Source organism: Patiria miniata, unplaced genomic scaffold (assembly GCF_015706575.1).
Source record: "Patiria miniata isolate m_02_andy unplaced genomic scaffold, ASM1570657v1 HiC_scaffold_5, whole genome shotgun sequence".
In the NCBI taxonomy this organism is placed as follows: Eukaryota; Metazoa; Echinodermata; class Asteroidea; order Valvatida; family Asterinidae; genus Patiria; species Patiria miniata.
The window spans coordinates 38,109,676-38,128,349 of NW_024037072.1; the positions used below are offsets into that span (position 1 = coordinate 38,109,676).

General features: G+C 41.3%; 2 protein-coding genes across 8 annotated transcripts in view; one reads left to right on the forward strand and one right to left on the reverse strand.

The window, feature by feature from the left end:
• Positions 1-2,882: 2,882 nt before the first annotated feature.
• LOC119740729 (E3 ubiquitin-protein ligase FANCL-like) lies at positions 2,883-14,191 on the reverse strand. Of its 4 annotated transcripts, none has more exons than XM_038216124.1 (10): positions 14,099-14,191; positions 12,753-12,869; positions 11,845-12,021; positions 10,468-10,674; positions 8,826-8,897; positions 7,323-7,473; positions 6,557-6,640; positions 5,370-5,497; positions 4,495-4,611; positions 2,883-3,160 (listed from the first exon to the last, which is right to left on the reverse strand). In XM_038216124.1, exons 2-10 carry the CDS (start codon positions 12,852-12,854, stop codon positions 3,041-3,043), a joined length of 1,158 nt encoding a protein of 385 aa, XP_038072052.1. In that variant the 5' UTR covers positions 12,855-12,869; positions 14,099-14,191; the 3' UTR covers positions 2,883-3,040. The 4 variants fall into 4 exon arrangements, with proteins under 4 accessions (XP_038072052.1, XP_038072051.1, XP_038072054.1 ...); XM_038216123.1 differs by lacking the exon at positions 14,099-14,191 and adding an exon at positions 14,002-14,091; XM_038216126.1 differs by lacking the exon at positions 14,099-14,191 and adding an exon at positions 14,060-14,078.
• LOC119740730 (GTP cyclohydrolase 1-like) overlaps positions 13,503-18,674 on the forward strand; it is a 36,754-nt gene continuing 31,582 nt past the window's right edge. For 2 of the 4 annotated variants that reach the window (XM_038216127.1, XM_038216130.1), the window contains exon 1: positions 14,253-14,438. The gene's annotated coding sequence lies outside the window, so the exon portion shown is untranslated. Of the gene's footprint in view, positions 13,524-14,252; positions 14,439-18,674 lie in introns of those variants that run through there. The other 2 variants (XM_038216129.1, XM_038216128.1) reach the window with 2 other exon arrangements.

The following is an 18,674-nucleotide window of genomic DNA, read 5'->3' on the forward strand; positions in this document are numbered from 1 at the left end:
ATATCACTCTTCTTGCGGTATGCAAGCCACGCCATGGCATGAACACACACAAACAAGTATCTTTTGCCCAACTTGAGACGAGTCCAGTGCGAGCAGTCGGCGAACATACACTGCCCCCCAAGAAGTAAAATAAATACTGTCCGACCGCCCGAGTTCGATGGGCTAGGAATGATCTACTTCGTCTGGGGATTTCTGGTGCTACTGACGAACGATGCCGACTTTGGCGAGGCTGAGAGCTGATGTTGTCACCCTTCTCCTTTGGAGCTTTCTTTTGCCGTGGCAATCTTTTTTTCGATACAGATTCCTTGTAGGCTCTTCGACTTTCTTATGACGGCGTATTCGGTGCTTGCCTTACCCGACACAACATGGCTCATGCATTCCCTCTTTTTCGCTTGCTTTTTTCGTCGACCTATTGCTTCTTCTTTCTTCTTGAAAAAGGTATGATCAGGTGCGTCTGTATCAGCTTCGATGTTGGCTGTTTATCAGCTTGTTGGCTGTGAACGTCTTCTTGATTCTCAGCGAGATTGTGTAGATCTTCATCATCAAGTGCACTTACTTTGGCACTTGTTGCTAACTTCCATGATATGGCAGTAGTTATCTGGTTTGGGCTTGGGTTGGCAGAGAACCTTGGCCGGGGTAAAAGTGGAAAGCTGAACTGCTGAGGCATTGAATGGGCAGATGCCCGTCTCTCCGGGAAGGAGCCCTGAGGGTTTGAAGGAGGAAGGGCTTTGACATATGCCTTGCATGCTAGACCGGCAATGGAGAACTTGTGAAGCCCAACTCATGAGTTTTCTCTCATGTGTTAGTGGCATTCGGAGTTGTAGATCTGTTCAAACTGACCAAAGAAGCCGACATCGAGAGGTTGCAAAATATGACTTGTGCGAGCCAGTAAAACGAACAGCAAGATATTATGCTTTTTTCGCCCATTCTATCAGAGGAAGTGAGATGTGGGATACGTGGCAGTCGTATACAGCACAAGGGCTCATCGTCTTGATCTGGCGGGGTGTACCGTAGGAAGTGGCTGGTACCGGTAAGGTAGGTCGTAAAGATGTCGAAATTTGACTACCAAGAGTCTGAAACTGTACCTTCCATCCCAGGGGAGCAACCTGACAACAAATTCTTGTCTCTTCATCTTGCATGGGAAAACAAAGTAGGGCGGTATTTGTTGCCCAAGGGCATTGCCACAACCCATTATTGTGACGGTTGAGCCCTTCCCAGATGTTGCGGCGGGCGTTAGATGTTGCTGCCGTTATGATGCAAGGTGGGGAGTGGTTGAATTTCAGTCCTTTCTCCTCGATGTTGTAGATCCTCTCGGGTGATCCCTTGAGATTGTACTTCGTCATGATTGCATCACGCTCAGTGTAATAGAGGTAACAACTTCCTCCAAGGTTGCCTTTGCCCACTGTAGCTCCAGGCCTGTTGGTTGTCTACCTTCATAAAATTGTGAAACCACCTCAGGGGCAACAGCAGTTCCATTGATCTTTTATCGAAGGCCACGCGAGGTGTCCAGGCCCCCCCCCCCCCATCTCCCTCACTCACCGACATGGATTTACATCACTGTACATTGCTACATGTGCTTTAATAGACAACATCTTTGGTTTCATTTCCAGCCTCAAACTCAAGTGTCACTCCGTCAACAGAACTGAAGGCTTTGGGGAGATTACCATACAGGTTCTACAATGTGCTAAATAATAGAGTAGAAACCGTACGACCAGTTCTGAAACCTAGGCTTCACCTCAACTTCGGCTTCAGGGCTCCAGCTTCATAAGTTAAGGTCTCTGACAGAACAAAGTTAGTTCAATATTTGCCCCCAGTTTGTACAACCAAGCCAAAGTTTTTACGTCTAATTGGTTCATGTGTCAATTGCCTGTGCATTTTGTTTACACGGGCAAGAGACAGAGCCCAAGCCAGGGATAAGCCCAGGTTTGATAAATGGCCTATTGGTCCGTGCTTTGGACAGGTCGAAATATTGAACAAAATTTATCAATTGATGATACGTTTAAGATGTGACAGAAGAGATACATTACATGCTTTCAAATGAGGCATTGCACACACAAAAAATCAAACAACAGATTAAATGTTTCACAATGTCAGTAAGAAATATTGTTCTTGTAATGTCAACTGTATTTATGTATATTAATCTTTGAACATAAACAAAACAATTAGTTTTGGAAGACCAAATACAGTCCAAAGTCAAGTGTACATACATGTACTTGTTTCATTAAAATAGTTTTCATCCATAATTCGTCAGCATATGGGAAAATCCAGTTTTCAGGAAGGCATGGATATATTTCTTTAAAGATGTACTGTCTGATATCTTTTCAAGTTTTGTCCCCCAAAATAGACTCTCTTTTAAAATTGCTGTTTCTCTGGCAATACAAAAACTATCAACTTTTGAATTCTCAACCAAAACATTTAACCTACATTTTGAATTATTTGCAGCCAGAAAACAATTCAGTTCTTCTCGGATAGACGGGTTCCTGCCCCTCTTTTTGAATCAATGATTTGGGGACAGGAACCAGTCTACTCCCGGGGTTGATTTGTTTGCTTGAAACCTTTTTTTCAGAGGGTTGCAGAATACAACACTTTATTTGTTTAAATGAAACATTGGGAAAAATTGTTTGGAAAAAAATATATATTTGTGATGCGATCAAGCTAAATGAGTCATTTGTCGACCCTGTCAATTTTTTTTTACAGATTTGAAAAGAGCACAATTTCAGCATTACTGCTGTGAAAACCGCATGCTGGTACCGTCTTCAGTTCAAAAATTATGGAAGTCGGAACACCAAGAGATGTGATGAAGTGATGTGATGAAATTGCCCTATTTTGGCCTGCATCTCCAAATGAAAGTTCCTGACAAACGACTCATTTAGCTTGATCGCATCACAAATGTTGAAAGTATACATTTAAATTCAGGATAGTTTCACAGTACAGCATCAAAGCCAGTTCAAAATTCACTAGCAGGGCAAGAAAATGACAGATAGGATTTAGAAGTTGATTGGTTCCAAACCACCTGCACATCTGTCACAATGGTCCGTGGTCACCTGTTGTTCTCTCTCTTGATCTTGATTGGCACATCGCAGTAGGGACAATTGCCAAATATGGTATTGAAGCCATATTTGGAAATAGTCTGGTGACCGGAAGGTAGAGAGCTCAACCACTGATAACAGAAAAGGAAATACCAGTGTGAATAAAAAAAAAATTTCAAACGTTTAAAGGTGATGACTCGATCGTATTGAACATTGCTGTAAAGCGTGTCATATGAAAATCAGACTCCTATGAAAATCGGACTCCTTTACCCTATTATTGGTTAAACCCTCTCACATGACCAGTCACTCTCCTAATTATCTTCACTTAAGCATGCCCGATACTACCAATGAGTCTGTATTTCAAAGAGTCCTAAATTCACGCTACGCTGGCTTTAGAAAAAAATGAAAATTGGTTCCTGATTCATCAAGCTCTCCCAACATTCAAAATTCATGGTTGCTTGGAATCCATGCAAAAGTATCCCATCGATTGGAAAACACTGGACAGAGATCCAGGTGTCAGGCTTGTCAACCCTTGAAGTGGAACTTTTCACCCCAAAGTGGGGTGCTGTGGTCCAATGGTTACGGTGTTCAACTCGTGTGCTGTGGTACATGGGTTCGAATCCTGACCATGGGAACATGGTGCTTGTGCTCTTGAGCAAGGCACTTTACCATTATTGCTTTGTCCTTTCGATGGGACGTAAAGCCGTAGATCCCGTGTGTTGTGCAATGCACGTTAAAGAATCCAGCAACACTTATCGTTAAGAGAAGGGGTTTGCCCCGGTGTTTCTGGCAGTTGCTGCAATATGCACCGCAGCACCTTGTAAACCATTATTAGGTGCTACATAATGGGTCTCATATTTCTCATACACTTTATTTACCTTTCTTTAATAATAGACATATCTCCAGCGCCTTGAGTACCTAATTGTTGGTAGATACATGCGCTATATAAGACTCCAGTATTATTAAAGTGCGCTGTATCATACTGATGCGAGTTGTATGATAATTCTACAGAAGGACATTGGTATGCACAAAGGGCGTTGTACCAGTAATCTACATCGTTAGGCCACGCATATGGGTAAAGCAGAACTCATTGGTAAACAGGGGGATTCATTCTTGGAGATTTCAGCCATTTTACTTTTCAACTGAGGAATTATATTTGGTTGCTAGATTTGAGGAATGTGCTAGCTGTTTCAGGACTTTTTTGTCCCACAGACTTGATCGGCTTCTGCCTACTTTTTCCAGGATTCACATCTTGCAATCTGACAAGTAGGGCTGCTTGTATCTCTATAGACCCATGTGTAATGAAAGGATAAACTTGAAAGGAAGCCCCACTAGTTTGGCACAGTTGCTTGCACGCAGTGCAGTAAGTATTCAGACACACTAGGGGTGCCTGAAGTGTGCTCTCAGAGAAAACACTCTTTTGATCAGACAAAGAAAGAATTAAGACCCAACAAATAAACACTACCTCATATAGACAGCTGTAATGGTAAGGCTTGTTGCACTGCGGATTGTCGCATGCACGGTCTGGTATGGCGCCCTCAAGTCTGTATGAGTAGCAAATTCCGCATTCTTCGCTGAAATCCTACGACAAACATAAAAACATATACCATGAACGCTAACTCATCATTTGGAGATATTTAAATCAGAATATGGTTCTAATTTTCAAATTAACCAAAAACCAAAACTGAACTGACATAGGTTAGATTGTGCTATGATTAAAAACAAATAAATGTTCAAAATGTCTCATTTTGGGATCGAAGTAAAGCTGCTATGTGTATAATAAACTGCTATTTGCACCCTGGAAATGGCATCATTACCGTTTCCTCATTCGCTCAAAAATATGGTCTACTGACTGTTACAAAAGGCAACTTTTCTCTGTTCAACTCACTGTTATCACTGTCCTCACCAAATTGTGCACAGAGCCTTTGTGGTTGTACCAATTTTGTAATCCAGGGGTGCGTTCCATCAAGGCAATCTCTTCATCAAATGGCATAATGATCACTACCTGTGCCGTATACAGTTGTGATAATCGTGTTGATCCAGCACTGGGTGTTGGCTCAGCATGTTTCTCACAGTTTTTACCATGCATCACACCATTGAAGGCCTGCCTACTTCCTACTGTGCACGGTGCTATATCATGATCTTTGCCTCCTACAACGGCAACGCTGACTTTCCGGTACCCGGAGGTAGGCCAGGTCACATGTGTCAGTGAGAGAGCCCTATGGGAAATCGTTAGGAAAGTCTACTTTGAACGCGCCCACGTTTTACTTCTGTTCCTCGTAATGAAGTATTGTTGTGCTGAAGAAACAGCGAGGAATATTTAAGATAAATAAGACGTACCTCTCTACTACTTGACTGGGGAGACGGGAACTGGATGTCTAGAAGAGTCTTCAAGTTGCTCAACAGACTCCTTCCGGTGTCCCAATCCTTGAGGTTGGCATTCAACTTGTCTCGCATAGGATTGATGACTGTACCACAAGAACACAAATTACCAGAACCAGTATTATGTAATGCAAAGATATGAGCAGGTCTCATGACTTCAAAAGAACCAGACGTCCCACTGACATAAAAATTCTCTGCTAAAAATTGTGTCAAAGACCAATTCTTTATGCAATCTTATTGTGAATTTGTATAATGTTTTTCAGAAGACAAGGTTGTACAATTGGTTTTCTGCGCAGTGGTGGATTTTTGGGGTATTCAGGAAGGCTCCTAGCTAAAATGCCAAGTGATTTAGGATTGGCCCCCCCCCCCCTCCCAATAAAAAAGGATTGTTTTTCAGTAGTTTCTTACAGTTGCTTCTAATAGTCAATATATATATCCAGTCAATATATGCCTGAACATTTCTGAATAGATTTGAAAATATTTCTAATCAGAAGTTGGTCACGTTTGTACCACTTAGAAGTTGAGCATGGCTTTGCGGACTTGTGTACTGTATCTTTTTAAGGACATCAACCCTAATTTTAGCTCTACCTTCCTCAATCCTAACAAATACTTCAAAACTCCTGGACTTTAAAGTATCTGAGAGAGTAAGGGTTGATGCATATGGAGGGTCAAAAGTGGACAACCGTATTTTCCCATTTTCTGCTAGTAGAATTTTAGGTTTTTTGAAATGGCAACAGCGGATTTTAAAAATCTCAAGTTTCTACTCGCAGAAAATTGGATTTTACTTTGACGACTTTCTCAGCGGCTCAAAAGTGATCAACTAAAAATCTGAAATTCTTACTAGCAAAAATTATGATGGTCCATAAGTGGACAACCCCATTTTCCCATTTCACAACACCCGTTTTGAAAATGTCAATTTTCTGCAAGCAGAAATTTGAGTTTTACTTTGACGGCTTTCTTGACGCCTACGGATGTTTAGATGTCCATTTTTGAGGTGTCAAGAAATTGAGAGTTTTAAAATCCAGTGTTGCCGTTTCAAAAAAGATAAAATTCTACAAGTAGAAAATGGGAAAATGTGGTTGTCCACTTTTGACGCTCCATATGATGCATCACAAAATAAATTAATGCTGATGAGTTGACAATACCATGGTCAGCACCGAGGAACTTGAATTCTGGGAGCATCTTTGGGTAGAGAGGATCAACTGTGACTTGAACGGAAGAGTTGTTACCTGCAGGAGAAATCAACAGAATAAAAGGCAAACCTGCTAAGTACTCAAAAGGTCCGATGCCGAGCTTCAAGCTCCGGGTCCAAGTCTAAGGCTGCATCTGATTTACTAGACTATGGCTAGCAATTACACATGCCTCTATGGAAGTGGCTGAAGCCAGATCATATAGACACTTGTGTTACTGCTAGCATAATTAGCCAAGTAATTCAGACATGGCCAAAGTCTCAAGTGTTAAGCCTGAGCTCCCAATCACACAGTTCAAAGCCTGAGTACAAGTCATGAGACAGGGAGGATTAGACTAAGTCAAAGTTAGATATTATAAAAGTGGAACTACATGTAACAAACACATTTTTTGGTCAAACTCTTTTTAAAGTAGTTTCTTCAAGGTTGGGATTTTAAGGAACACAAGTTTGGTGTGCAATCTGAAATTGATTTCTAAAAGAATTACACAAGACAAGCCTTGGACAGTTGGACTGGTACCTAATAACTTAAGCTGACCTTTCGGGTCATGCAAAAGCAACACAAATATTTGTTGGTGTATATACTGTGTGGTGCTTGCTAACCAAAACGAAAACAGTTTCCGTTGTGATGTTAGGCCAGGAGATATTTTGCTCCTTTGCACAAACAAGACAAAAATTTGAAAGTTGGAAATGTTGATGAACTAAAAAGAAAAATGATTTCATACCCAGAGCAATTCTCCTGGATCTATCTGATGGCATCGGTCTCTCCGGTTCAAGAACCCACGTCTGTTCATCAATCTCGGCCACGGTATCCCAGAATTCCCTGTACTTGCCCAAACTCTCTTCAAACTGGGTGTAGATGTCTGCAAGAGTGCTCTGGTGGATGAAAGTATGAGATATTTAACTGGCATGCAATCTAAGCACAAACTAGAAGTCAATGTAGCCTTAACCCTGCCAGGCATAACACAGTGCATCAGGTCTAAAAGTCTGTGGGACCTTGCTGTACTGGGCCATCAACACCAGTGCAATAAACAGCCAATTCTGAAACAATCAGAGCTAGATTCTCATGCACAATACCTCAGTTGTATCCTGCTGCAGTTGGTGACCACAGACTCTGAGGCACTTTGGCCTTGAGATTTTTGGCCTGATGGATCTTGCTTTACTGGGCAGGCTTGTCATTTTGACAACTGTTGCATGCTGCTACATGTATGTTCAACAGGGTGTTTAGCCAAAATACACTGGAGGGTTAGGGTTATTGATCTCCTTTTCCTATTAAAATGACACATCTCCTCCGCATGTAGCAGACACTTTTGAGCTAATACTCAGCATATTTTCATGGGTTGGCTATGAATGTTGGCTTGTGTGCATGCTTCTACATCCTGAAGCAAAAAGGGCCTTTCACTCTATCCACAATCTCTGTGTTGGACCCAGGTCCAACACAGAGATTTTAGAAACCCCTTTCACACTAGCAAGAATCTAACACGGCTTCTACCCGGGTAAAATCCAACCATGGCCAGGACCAGGGTTGAGAGGCTCTACCCGGGTAGAAAATCCAAAATCAAAAGCCAACCTGTGTACAATCCGGTGTCAGTGTGAACAGTATGCCTAGCCTACCCATGTTTGATGGGAACCGGATCTGTTTATGGCGCATCCGTGTTGATTTCAGCATGGATAGGTGAGACGTTAGTTTGAAAAGGCCTTAAGAATATACCGCTTAGTTGGAGCAGAATGAGAGCAGTAAGCTGGCATATCGATTTCTGCCAAATTCCTTCATATTATTAATAATGTGTATTTGTAAATCGCACGTATCCACCAGTATTGGTGCTCAAGGCGCTACATCATTATTACCCTGCTCATTGGGCTTATGAAACATTCCAAAGACAATCTCAGCTCCTTAGGGAGTATATGCAGCTCGGGCTGCCATTTGGGCACAAGGCAGCTAAAATCAATTACTATAACCATCTCTGCCCTGTCAGGTACCTATTGACTCCTGGGTGGTGAGAAGCAATGAGTGACAAAGTGTCTTGCCCAAGGGCACACCCACCATAACCCCAGGCTGGACTCGAACCCACAACCTGCAGAATTACCTGCAGACCACAAATTCAATGCTCCATACCAGGAGGCCACGGCACTCCACCACGAAGCCATGTCACTCCAATTATTAGGTGTCATTAGGTGTCATAGTCATCAACTACACACTTTAAATTATATTAAAATAAACAATGTACCTGATGCGTCCAATGTAATTCCAAGGTCTCCCCAGGCAAATCGGTGGTACAGGTTGGAGCAACAACTGGATGCTGCAATGCAGATGAAAAAACACCGAATTATTGTCATCAAAAACCAACTGACCAAGCACAGAACACTTTTCCACCAAACATGAGGGTTTCCCTCAGAAAAAAAGAAAAGAACATCTTTGCAATGCTTGTCCACCACCTGTCTATTGGTGCTTATGGTGCTGGCATTGGACGTTTCAAGTACCTTTGCAGATAAATGCCGTTGAAATTATTCTCAGCAAGTATGTTTGTCTAAATATTTCCCACTTTAAAGGTAGAGTAGATCATTTGGAGCTATCCAAAAAGTAACTGACCAAATTATTGTTCAAAAACTTACTTAGTTTAAAGATAGCAATACCACTAATCTACCTAAGTTGAAATTTTTCCTTCTGGCATGCACAAAAGACATTTTGAAGAAAACAATAAAAGAAGTTCACTTCCAAAGATGAGTCAAGTGATACATTTTTGAATATTTCCGTTAGTAGTTGGTCTGTAATTGGGCGAATCTGTGAATCGGAGCGCGCAAGCGTTGACACAACGCACATACGCGCGGTTGTTATTATTCGTCGGTTCAGTGCGTGATATCGCGTAGCTGCAATCGACTGAATGAGAACATGTTCCGGATACCGATATTCCAGTGCAATTCAATTATGACTGCAACTTTTGAATTAAAATCGAGATCCTAGAATATTGTTTTCTCGGAATATACAGCTTTCACGGAGCTAAAATTTCATCGGGTTAGTTATTAAGCACAAAGATTTTGAGCACTTTTGTTGCTTTTAACGAAACAAATGCAAAAAATGACAAATGATCCATTCAATCTTTAAACAGAAAGAGTTTTTTTCACAGTTGTGTATTTAGGATATAGAGTTTTTTTCCAAACCTTTTGTGCTTTTTGAAAGGAAGCTCGTCAATTTTCAAAGAGTGGTTTTTTGATTGAACAAATCCACAAATGTAATCCATTAAAGGCCTATAGGATCAATTGCATTATCCCAAAAGTAACCTACCGAATTATTATGAAAAAGCTTACTTGGATTAAAGATCGTACTGGTACTAAATACCCCGTCTGGCTTGCTGTCATTGAGAAGAAATCAACAAATGTTGATGATTTCCAACAAAACAATGACAGATTTTTGGACATGAAGAGTGCTATCATGAAGAAATGGGAAAAACAAATTCACTGTTTTTCCGATATTCACTGAGCTGAAACTTCAACCGGTTAGGTTTTGAACATTCTTCTTTGGATTTTGAGTGGTGTCATTATTGGAAAGGAAAATAATGAATGATAATCAAATGATCCTATATGCCTTTATTTGATACTTGATTAACCCCAACTCCCTAGCATGATTTACTAGGAACCATACCCATCCTGGCAAATTCCAACACCATATGGGAAACTGTGCACACATATTTCTGACTTTATTTCTGGAGGTGTGCCAACCCAATGTAAAAGACTGTCAGTTTAGGGGTACTGTACCCATCCTGACAGATTCCAACATAACATGCCGTTGGGGTTTGATGGGTTGAGTTCTGTTAGGGTTAATCGAGTAATGGCGTATTCGATGCAGCCCTATAGACACCATGTAGAGTTTACCTGGGGGTCTAGGTGTACCGTGATGTAATGCTTACTGCCATTGGGTCCTTCAGAGATCAACTGCAGACTACTGAAGGACGGATCGATGCTGGATAGTTTCTCCCAGCCCAGACGCCCAATGTCACCAATCACCTGGGAACACTGTGTTGCCATGGTAACGCTAGGCTGGGACTTGCTGGCCTCGCTCTGGTGTTGCATAGTGTGCTCCTGTATGGAATTTTTATTTTTAATGTCAAGTTTTTGCAAGTGTCTTGTGAAAACAATACCAAGGTTGGCACCAGACTATCTTGAATGAATACCCCATGTAGGTGCTGTAGACAGAAAGATGTAGATGGAGCTGGCTATAGACAACCTCGTTTCCATGGGTACGATCTTGTTGCGCCATGTTGTTTCCCATCATGCCTTGCGCAATCTTATCACCTGGATTTGTCTAATTTAATGTGTCAAAATATGACACATTTAAATTAGGACTGCAGTTGATGTATATGTTGAAAGTTGTGTTTTTGAAGAATCAATCCTTTCAAACATAAGGTTTCGATGTCACGTTATTTAGCAAGGATTTGTATTAAATGTGCGTACCTCTTTCGTCCCTTTACAACCGAAGATTGGGCGAAAAACGAGGCTGCCATAATCAATATCGTACAGGCCTCGCGCAGTTTCGAAAAAAAAGTTCATACGTGATGTGATGTGCAAAGCACGCGAGCGCATTATAGGGCGTGCAGTCTTCGAAATGCTCGCGCAGTACGCTCTGAATAGCCAGTCAGCATCGCTTATGTGTTCATCACGGCCAGGGGTTAGAGAAGGAATGCACACGTGCCCATGGAGTTGAGGCTGGGCTATAGACTAATTTGGCAACAGCCATTTTCTGTGTTAGCACCAGGTAGCATGCTCCTTCGTCCAATAGGGCTACCAAAATGCGCTTGTGCCTCGTCTTTAAATCACTCATGTACTTTTCAAGATACAGAATTTTAAACAGAAACACCATTTTAAATTGTGTCCATGGATCTCAAAAAAGGTAAGTGTTCTTTCAGCAAAATGAAAACAATTCACATAGGGATGTATGTGAATTGGTAGTGTTGATTGGTTATTTTGTATTTCCAACAATTCGATTGATATGTTTGGAAACGTTAATGACTTTTCTGCATTTTTGCAACATTGACCTTCCATAATTTGGCAACCCATGGAAAGGTCTAGGCTCAAGAGCCAATGTATGATAGTCACATGAGCACACAATCTACGTTATTTTAGTGAATAATTTAGACCAATTGTTGAACACATAAATTTCCGTCAGATACACTGACATTCAGACCCTTAACTACCAATGCCGCAACACTCTTGGTCGGTTGTATAAAATGTGGTGAGCCCAACGCCACTTACAAGGATATTCTTGAGTTCGCTCAGAAAAGTGGCCAGGTCTGGCGTGTTCTGCAATCGCTGTCCAATGAGATGACGGTAACTACGGAGATGCTGGTTCAGCAGCCAATCGCCAAGCAGCTTTGCTCTTCTGTGGTCCCTGTCGTCAGGCAGCTCAATCCTCAGATGGAGATCTTGTCCCTGGAGATTTATAATCAATACAAATGTGAAGTTGAAGACTTTGGTGAGAATCATATAAAGACAATTTGGAATTCAGCAACCGACATCATGTTCTCTTTTTTTAATGAAAAACTAACTCAAAGTCAATTCCAGTCCCCCAGACATTCGAATACTGAATAACCGCAAAGGAAAACTTGGGTAGGTTCGCTTTTAAAGGATACCCAGTTGAGCATAAAAAAAAAGTTGCCTGGAGCTGGACGTGAACCTCCAACCTTTGAAACAGCAAAGCAGCGTTGTGCCAATAATTGAGCCCAAGGTATCCAGCCTTCTGTTTACCGTCTTCAAAATACAAAATGCATTTTTTTGGCGTTTCTGCGGTTTCCATGATGATTAATATTATGAAACTATATCTACACAGTGATCCAAGCTTTGCATGATTGCTTACAACGTTACTAGCATCTGAAGACTGCAAACATATAGGGCTGGATGGCTGAATCGGTCAAGCACTGGTTTGGTATTCCCAACGTAGGTAGTCATGGTAGTCCCACACATGTGTGCAAATCGAAGTTAATAAGTTCACAATATTGTTCCACGGCCCAATTTCATAAAGTGCACGCTTCACTATAAGCATGCTCACCAGTGCGAACCTGCATGCAACATGCTCTCATATGTTGGCCATAATTGAGCACCATCTTCGTTCATCTTGCACAGTGCAGGGAGTCACTAAACACTAAAACAGCCAAGGCGTTTACCTTGACACAAATCAAGCCATCCCAGCAAGTCTGTTGTCGGTTGAGAGGCACCAGCCTCGGACAAACTTCATAAACGGCCTGGCTCTGCTCGAGTGTTGCCATAATAAACCTGAATTTCTGCATTGAAATATAAAACATAGCATAACAACTAGCTCTACTGAGTGGAGCGTTGAATTACGGGTACCCCTCCATACAAACGCTCCACCGATTTGCCATACTTTGGTAGCACTTACACGGTCGTCATGACGGTATGCATTTTGTGAATACCCCATTTTGTGCATGCCCTCGCGAGGACAAGGCCCAAAAAAACTGATAAAGAAAATACAAATGAGGAAGACAGTAACCCTGGATAGATCCACACATTCATGACATTCCATAAGACCCCTCAAATTGTTTCAAACAACCGGTAATTTTGAAAAAAGAACAAAATAGTCTGAACTTACCGCTCACAATTAAATGTGTCTGCCGAGTTGCACAGTCTATTTCAATGACATGATGATGCATAATTCATTGCGCGCGTGCATGACGTCACTATTGAAGAAAAACAAGTTGCGCTTACTCAATAGCTGTTTCATGTAGTCATATGTGCCCCGCGCCGTCTGACTGTGGGTTTTTTGGTGCGGGGCACATATCAGTACATGAAACAGTCATTGATTAAGCGCGACTTGTTTTTCTTCAATAGTGACGTCACACACGCGCGCAATGAATTATGCATCAGTCATGTCAGTGAAATAGACTGTGCAACTCGGCAGACACATTTAATTGTGAGCGGTAAGTTCAGACTATTTTGTTCTTTTTTCAAAATTACCGGTTGTTTGAAACAATTTGAGGGGTCTTATGGAATGTCATGAATGTGTGGATCTATCCAGGGTTACTGTCTTCCTCATTTGTATTTTCTTTATCAGTTTTTTTGGGCCTTGTCCTCGCGAGGGCATGCACAAAATGCATACCGTCATGACGACCGTGTAAGTGCTACCAAAGTATGGCAAATTGGTGGAGCGTTTGTATGGAGGGGTACCCGTAATTCAACGCTCCACTCAGCTCAGTAGAGCTACATAACACCAAATGAATACATATTGATGAATATAATATAAACCTCATGGTAAAAAACAAAATTGTAAAGAGTAAAGTTACGTTTGCCTGCCCTGATTAAAGCCAAGGCTGGATTCTCACTGGAACTTTGGAAGGAGGAAAAGATAGCATAATCATATTGGGTCACAAAGTCAAAGGCTATGCCCAATTAATTTACCCAATTAAACCGTAAGTGTTGAGCGGTAAGTGCATCGATAAGTGCATCTACATTGTACCTCCACGCTCTACCTGTCCACGGATGATGGTGTACTCACCTGATCACCACCTTCATGACCTTCGTTTCGTGAACACAGACTATACAGGAACAACTCTCTCGATTTAGGAAGATGAAGCACGCCCTCAAGAGTCTAAAGCATAAAAGCAACTTACTTTGGCAGCTGTGTCGCGTCGTGTACGTGTGTGCATTTCGCGTATACGTACGTAAACGGAGCGAGTGCACAGTGCATGCAGTGTGGATTAAAGAACTGAGTGTACACACATCATCAAGTAGAATAGTCTTTGCATGTCCTGAGACGTCTTGAGACGACTTTTGTGAAAACAGGCTACCGTCGAAGCCAGTGAGTGGACTTGGAAGTTTGTAAAAAAAAAGCAAAGGTAAGGAAAGAATTTTGCAACCTGACACCACTTGGAAAAAATGTTGCAACGTCCTGAGTGACGCGGGATGACGGCACTTTTTTTCTTCACACATGATCAGATGATGTAACACAAATACCAGTAATCAGGTAATGGCGATCGTGAAGTGTTGGGCCCGGTTCTATAAGGGAACAAAATCCACAATTATTGGACCTACCATTAGTACCAAACTAGTTGGCGACATTCACCGTATGTCATTGTCATAGATAGAGGGCAGGGTTTTGATTTTTGAGGGAAATTTGGGGGTAAAAAGACGATGACAGCACGGCGACAACACGCGACCCGAAAATAAAGACGCGCGCGTGATGTATACCGTGCGTGCTGAATCCAAAGGCACAAACCGCGCAGGAAAATTGTGATTTCTACCTCAAGAATCTGTTCAAAATTGCAAAACGGGTGTCATTAGAATTGAGAAAAGTCTGCTTTTGATTGTAAAGGTGAATTTTTAGCAATAAAAAACATTTTTGACTCTAATTTCATCAAAACGAAACAGGGGCCCTACACTTCACGATCGCCCTAGTAGCAGTTATATCATCTCAATCATGTCAATGAAGGTCAGTCATTGCAAAAATGATGATAAGACACGAATCTGGTCATGCTGGGACTATAGGACTGACATTTCCAATTTTGTTAAGAAATACTTAAAACAAATTCTTGACTCTCCATAGAGTTTGCACACAACCGCTGAAGTGGCATCAGAGTTGCAACATTTTTACCCCACTTTTTTCTTCATACATCATCTCAATAAAAAAAAGGCTTATTTATCGCAAATAGCAAAATCCGAGAGCATTATGGGAAGACTCAGGGATATTGTACGCTGTCAACGCGTACGCCCCAAGCCTTAACACGGCGATGACGGTGTGCGCATTCGAACACGGCGTTCGTGCGTGGTTCTTTGCCCCCTTATCCTGCCCATAATGTTTTGCGCAGCAGTGTATTTTGCTAGTTGCTGTAAGGCTTATCAATAACAAAATCTGAGAGCATCAGGGGAAGACTCAGGGACATTGACCGCGTACGTACGCTGTCAACGCGTCAACACGGCGGCGAGGGCGTGTGATTGATTCTACAAAAAAAAATCTAAAATTTATGCACTGTGTGGCACGTTAAATAAGTATACTATTGCCGACTTTTGAAAGCATTTGAACTTAAAACAGTGAAGTTATTACAACAACACTATTTTGACCAAAAATGGGCAAAACAATGAGAAATTTTACTCATCGTAACTCAAATTTCAATGTACCATGCTGAAGGTATTGGGATCGAATCCGGAGTTCTTTAGATATTCTTCTTTACCTTACTTTTTTGAATACGTTTTCTTTAGTTTTATGTTTTAAATCAAATCCTGCTTTTTATTCAAGTAGATTTCATTTTATTTATTTTTTTGGTAGTAATCCATGGCTTTGGAGGATTTTATTTTTGTAGGGAAATGAAGTCTGAGTCAATGAATTATATCAACAATCCAGTTGATAGTCTGGTTCAAGACCAAAAGATCCTGGCGGTGAATATTTGAAATCCATTTGAAATCTTAAATTCATGCACACAAACAATATGCATTACCCTCAGTTTTCCCCTTGAGAAATTGGTACACCCCCAGGGTGCCCCCCCCCCCCCAGCAGCTTAACCCTAGTTACACCGTTGGCTGTAACTATAGCCACAGCGTTTTGAAAACAAAAAGTCCAGCCCTAAAACCAATTTTTCAATGACAGATTATTAAATTTGCAAACTCACCCTGTTGGTCGTGGTAAACTGCCTTTTAAGGCCTTTTCACACTACAGGAACCCCAGAAACCCCAGCCCCACCCCAGCAACCGTTCTCTACATTTGGTAACTCCTGGGAGCACTATTTTCCGTGAATATGCACAGTCATTTCACTCTCGCAATCAAACCTAAATGTTTGTGGGCAGACAGTCGGCCAATTTTGAGAAAACTTTCCCGTTTCTTGTACAAATGTAGATGATGACAAACTGAACACACTTATTATTATACATTTGTATTCACAACCACATAAATTTTGCATTGCACACTAGATTTTTTTCCGAAAGTGCACACTTTGTGAATATTTTGTCGCAAAATGCGATGCGATACAGGGGAAATCGAACAAGGTGGGGAAAGTTAAAACCCGCATTTGTTCACACTAGTTGCTTTTTCCCGGGAAAAACGTTTAACCCCAGGCTTACATGTATCTCTCTTAACCCTACTCCCGAGCAGGGGTAAATATTTCCCGGGGAAAAGCTATTTCCCGGGAGTTTCTTTGGTAGTGGAACAGACCGACCGAAATTCCCCGGGAATTTCCCAGGAAATACTTGCAGTGTGAACGAGGCTAGATGACCAGACTAGTCTGTAAACACCATTATTGCAAGAAAGAGAGCTAACAAGCACCAGTTATGAGTTTGCGTTTTTGCTGCTTGCGCAACTTGAGGGAAGAGTTTGGATTGTGTCACTGAAATGAGACATCTTACAGATTGAAAATATATCCGACATTCCAACTGAAAAAAAGAAAGCACCAGTCATGAGTTTGCGTTTTTGCTGCTTGCGCAACTTGAGGGAAGAGTTTGGATTGTGTCACTGAAATGAGACATCTTAAAGATTGAAAATGTTTCCAACTTTCCAACTGAAAAAAAAACACCACCAGTCATGAGTTTGCACTTTTGCTGATTGCACAACTTGAGGGAAGAGGTTGGATTAGGTCACTGAAATAAGAAAGCTTAAAGATTGAAGCTGTAAACATGTACAATGTACTGTACATGTGTACAAGAAGATCAAATGGGAAATTTATAGCAGCACTCTTGGGTCTTTTGTTAAACAATTGTAGGGGATGATCTTAATCGTAAATTAGATATTTCAAGAGTGGTATGCTTACATGTACACACGTACATTGCAATGGAAAGTTAACACTGCGAATGGGAATGGGAAATTTTGTGAAAAGAATTAGCATTCGCATTTGCATTTCCTATTGCCTGAAAATGTTTTCTTACTTGTGTGAAAGGCTTGAAAATGTTTTCCCACTTGTGTGAAAAGGCGTGAAAATGTTTTCCCACTCGTGTGAAAAGGCTTGAAAACGTTTCCCACTTGTGTAAAAAGGCATAAAAATGTTTTTCCACTCGTGTGAAAGGCATGTAAATTTTTTCCCACTTGTCTGAAAAGGCATGAAAATGTTTTCCCACTTGTGTGAACAGGCATGAAAATGTTTTCCCACTTGTGTGAAAGGGCCAGAAAATGTTTCCAACTTGTGTGAAAAGGCGTGAAAATGATTTCCCACTTGTGTGAAAAGGCATGAAAATGTTTTCCCACTTGTCTGAAAAGGCGTGAAAATGTTTTCCCGCTGGGAAGAGAAAAAGTGTGAAGAGAAATTCCCAGGTTAACTTTCAGTAAGCCATTTGGGAGTAACCTACATACATGTATATGTACAAACCCTTTGGGATTTATATTTGAAAAACCTCTGGTGCACTGACTTGCTCAGAATGCTTGGTACATTTTAACTTTGAATTCTCCAGACCAGAGACATTGTTGCTAATCACATGATTTGGGGCAAGCTCTTGCATAGTTATGTACATGTAAGAGACGCTCAGCACCAATACATTGTTCACAGTGGGTGAGCATGGCACAAAGACACCAGACCATCCTGGAGCTGGGGGTTGCTATCATTTTAGCTTGCCCCGAATCATGTGATATAGTAACAGTCTCTTTGGTCGGGAGAATGCAAAGTTAAAACCTGCAAAGCATTGCATTAAGTCAGCGTTCCAGATTTTGTTCAAATTTAACTCGCAAATGGCTTATTGCAACGTACTGTACATGTACATGTACATGACTTCTGTCTGCATACATCTCAGAGAGTTTTCTCTATTATTTTAATTCAGTAATTAATGTGCAATGAATGCACGTTTTTACTCATGCCTACACATGTAGCTGTCAAAAGCATGCATACAAAAAACATTGCCCTCGGACTCCTGAACAGATAAGGTCTATGGTGAGATTTTGTTTGGGGAAAAAAACATAGTTTTGTGACAGTTTTGTTTTCAAGTACTTTTCCCACATCTGACAAGCTTTCTGAAGTATGTACATAAATACATACATGTACACTACCTGTACGGTACATGTACATGCATATGTACAGTACATGTATGAACATTTTTCACTTTCTGTCTAAAAAGCTGTATCCCTGCTCATTCAAATTACCACAGGCTTGTTGCAAACAGCC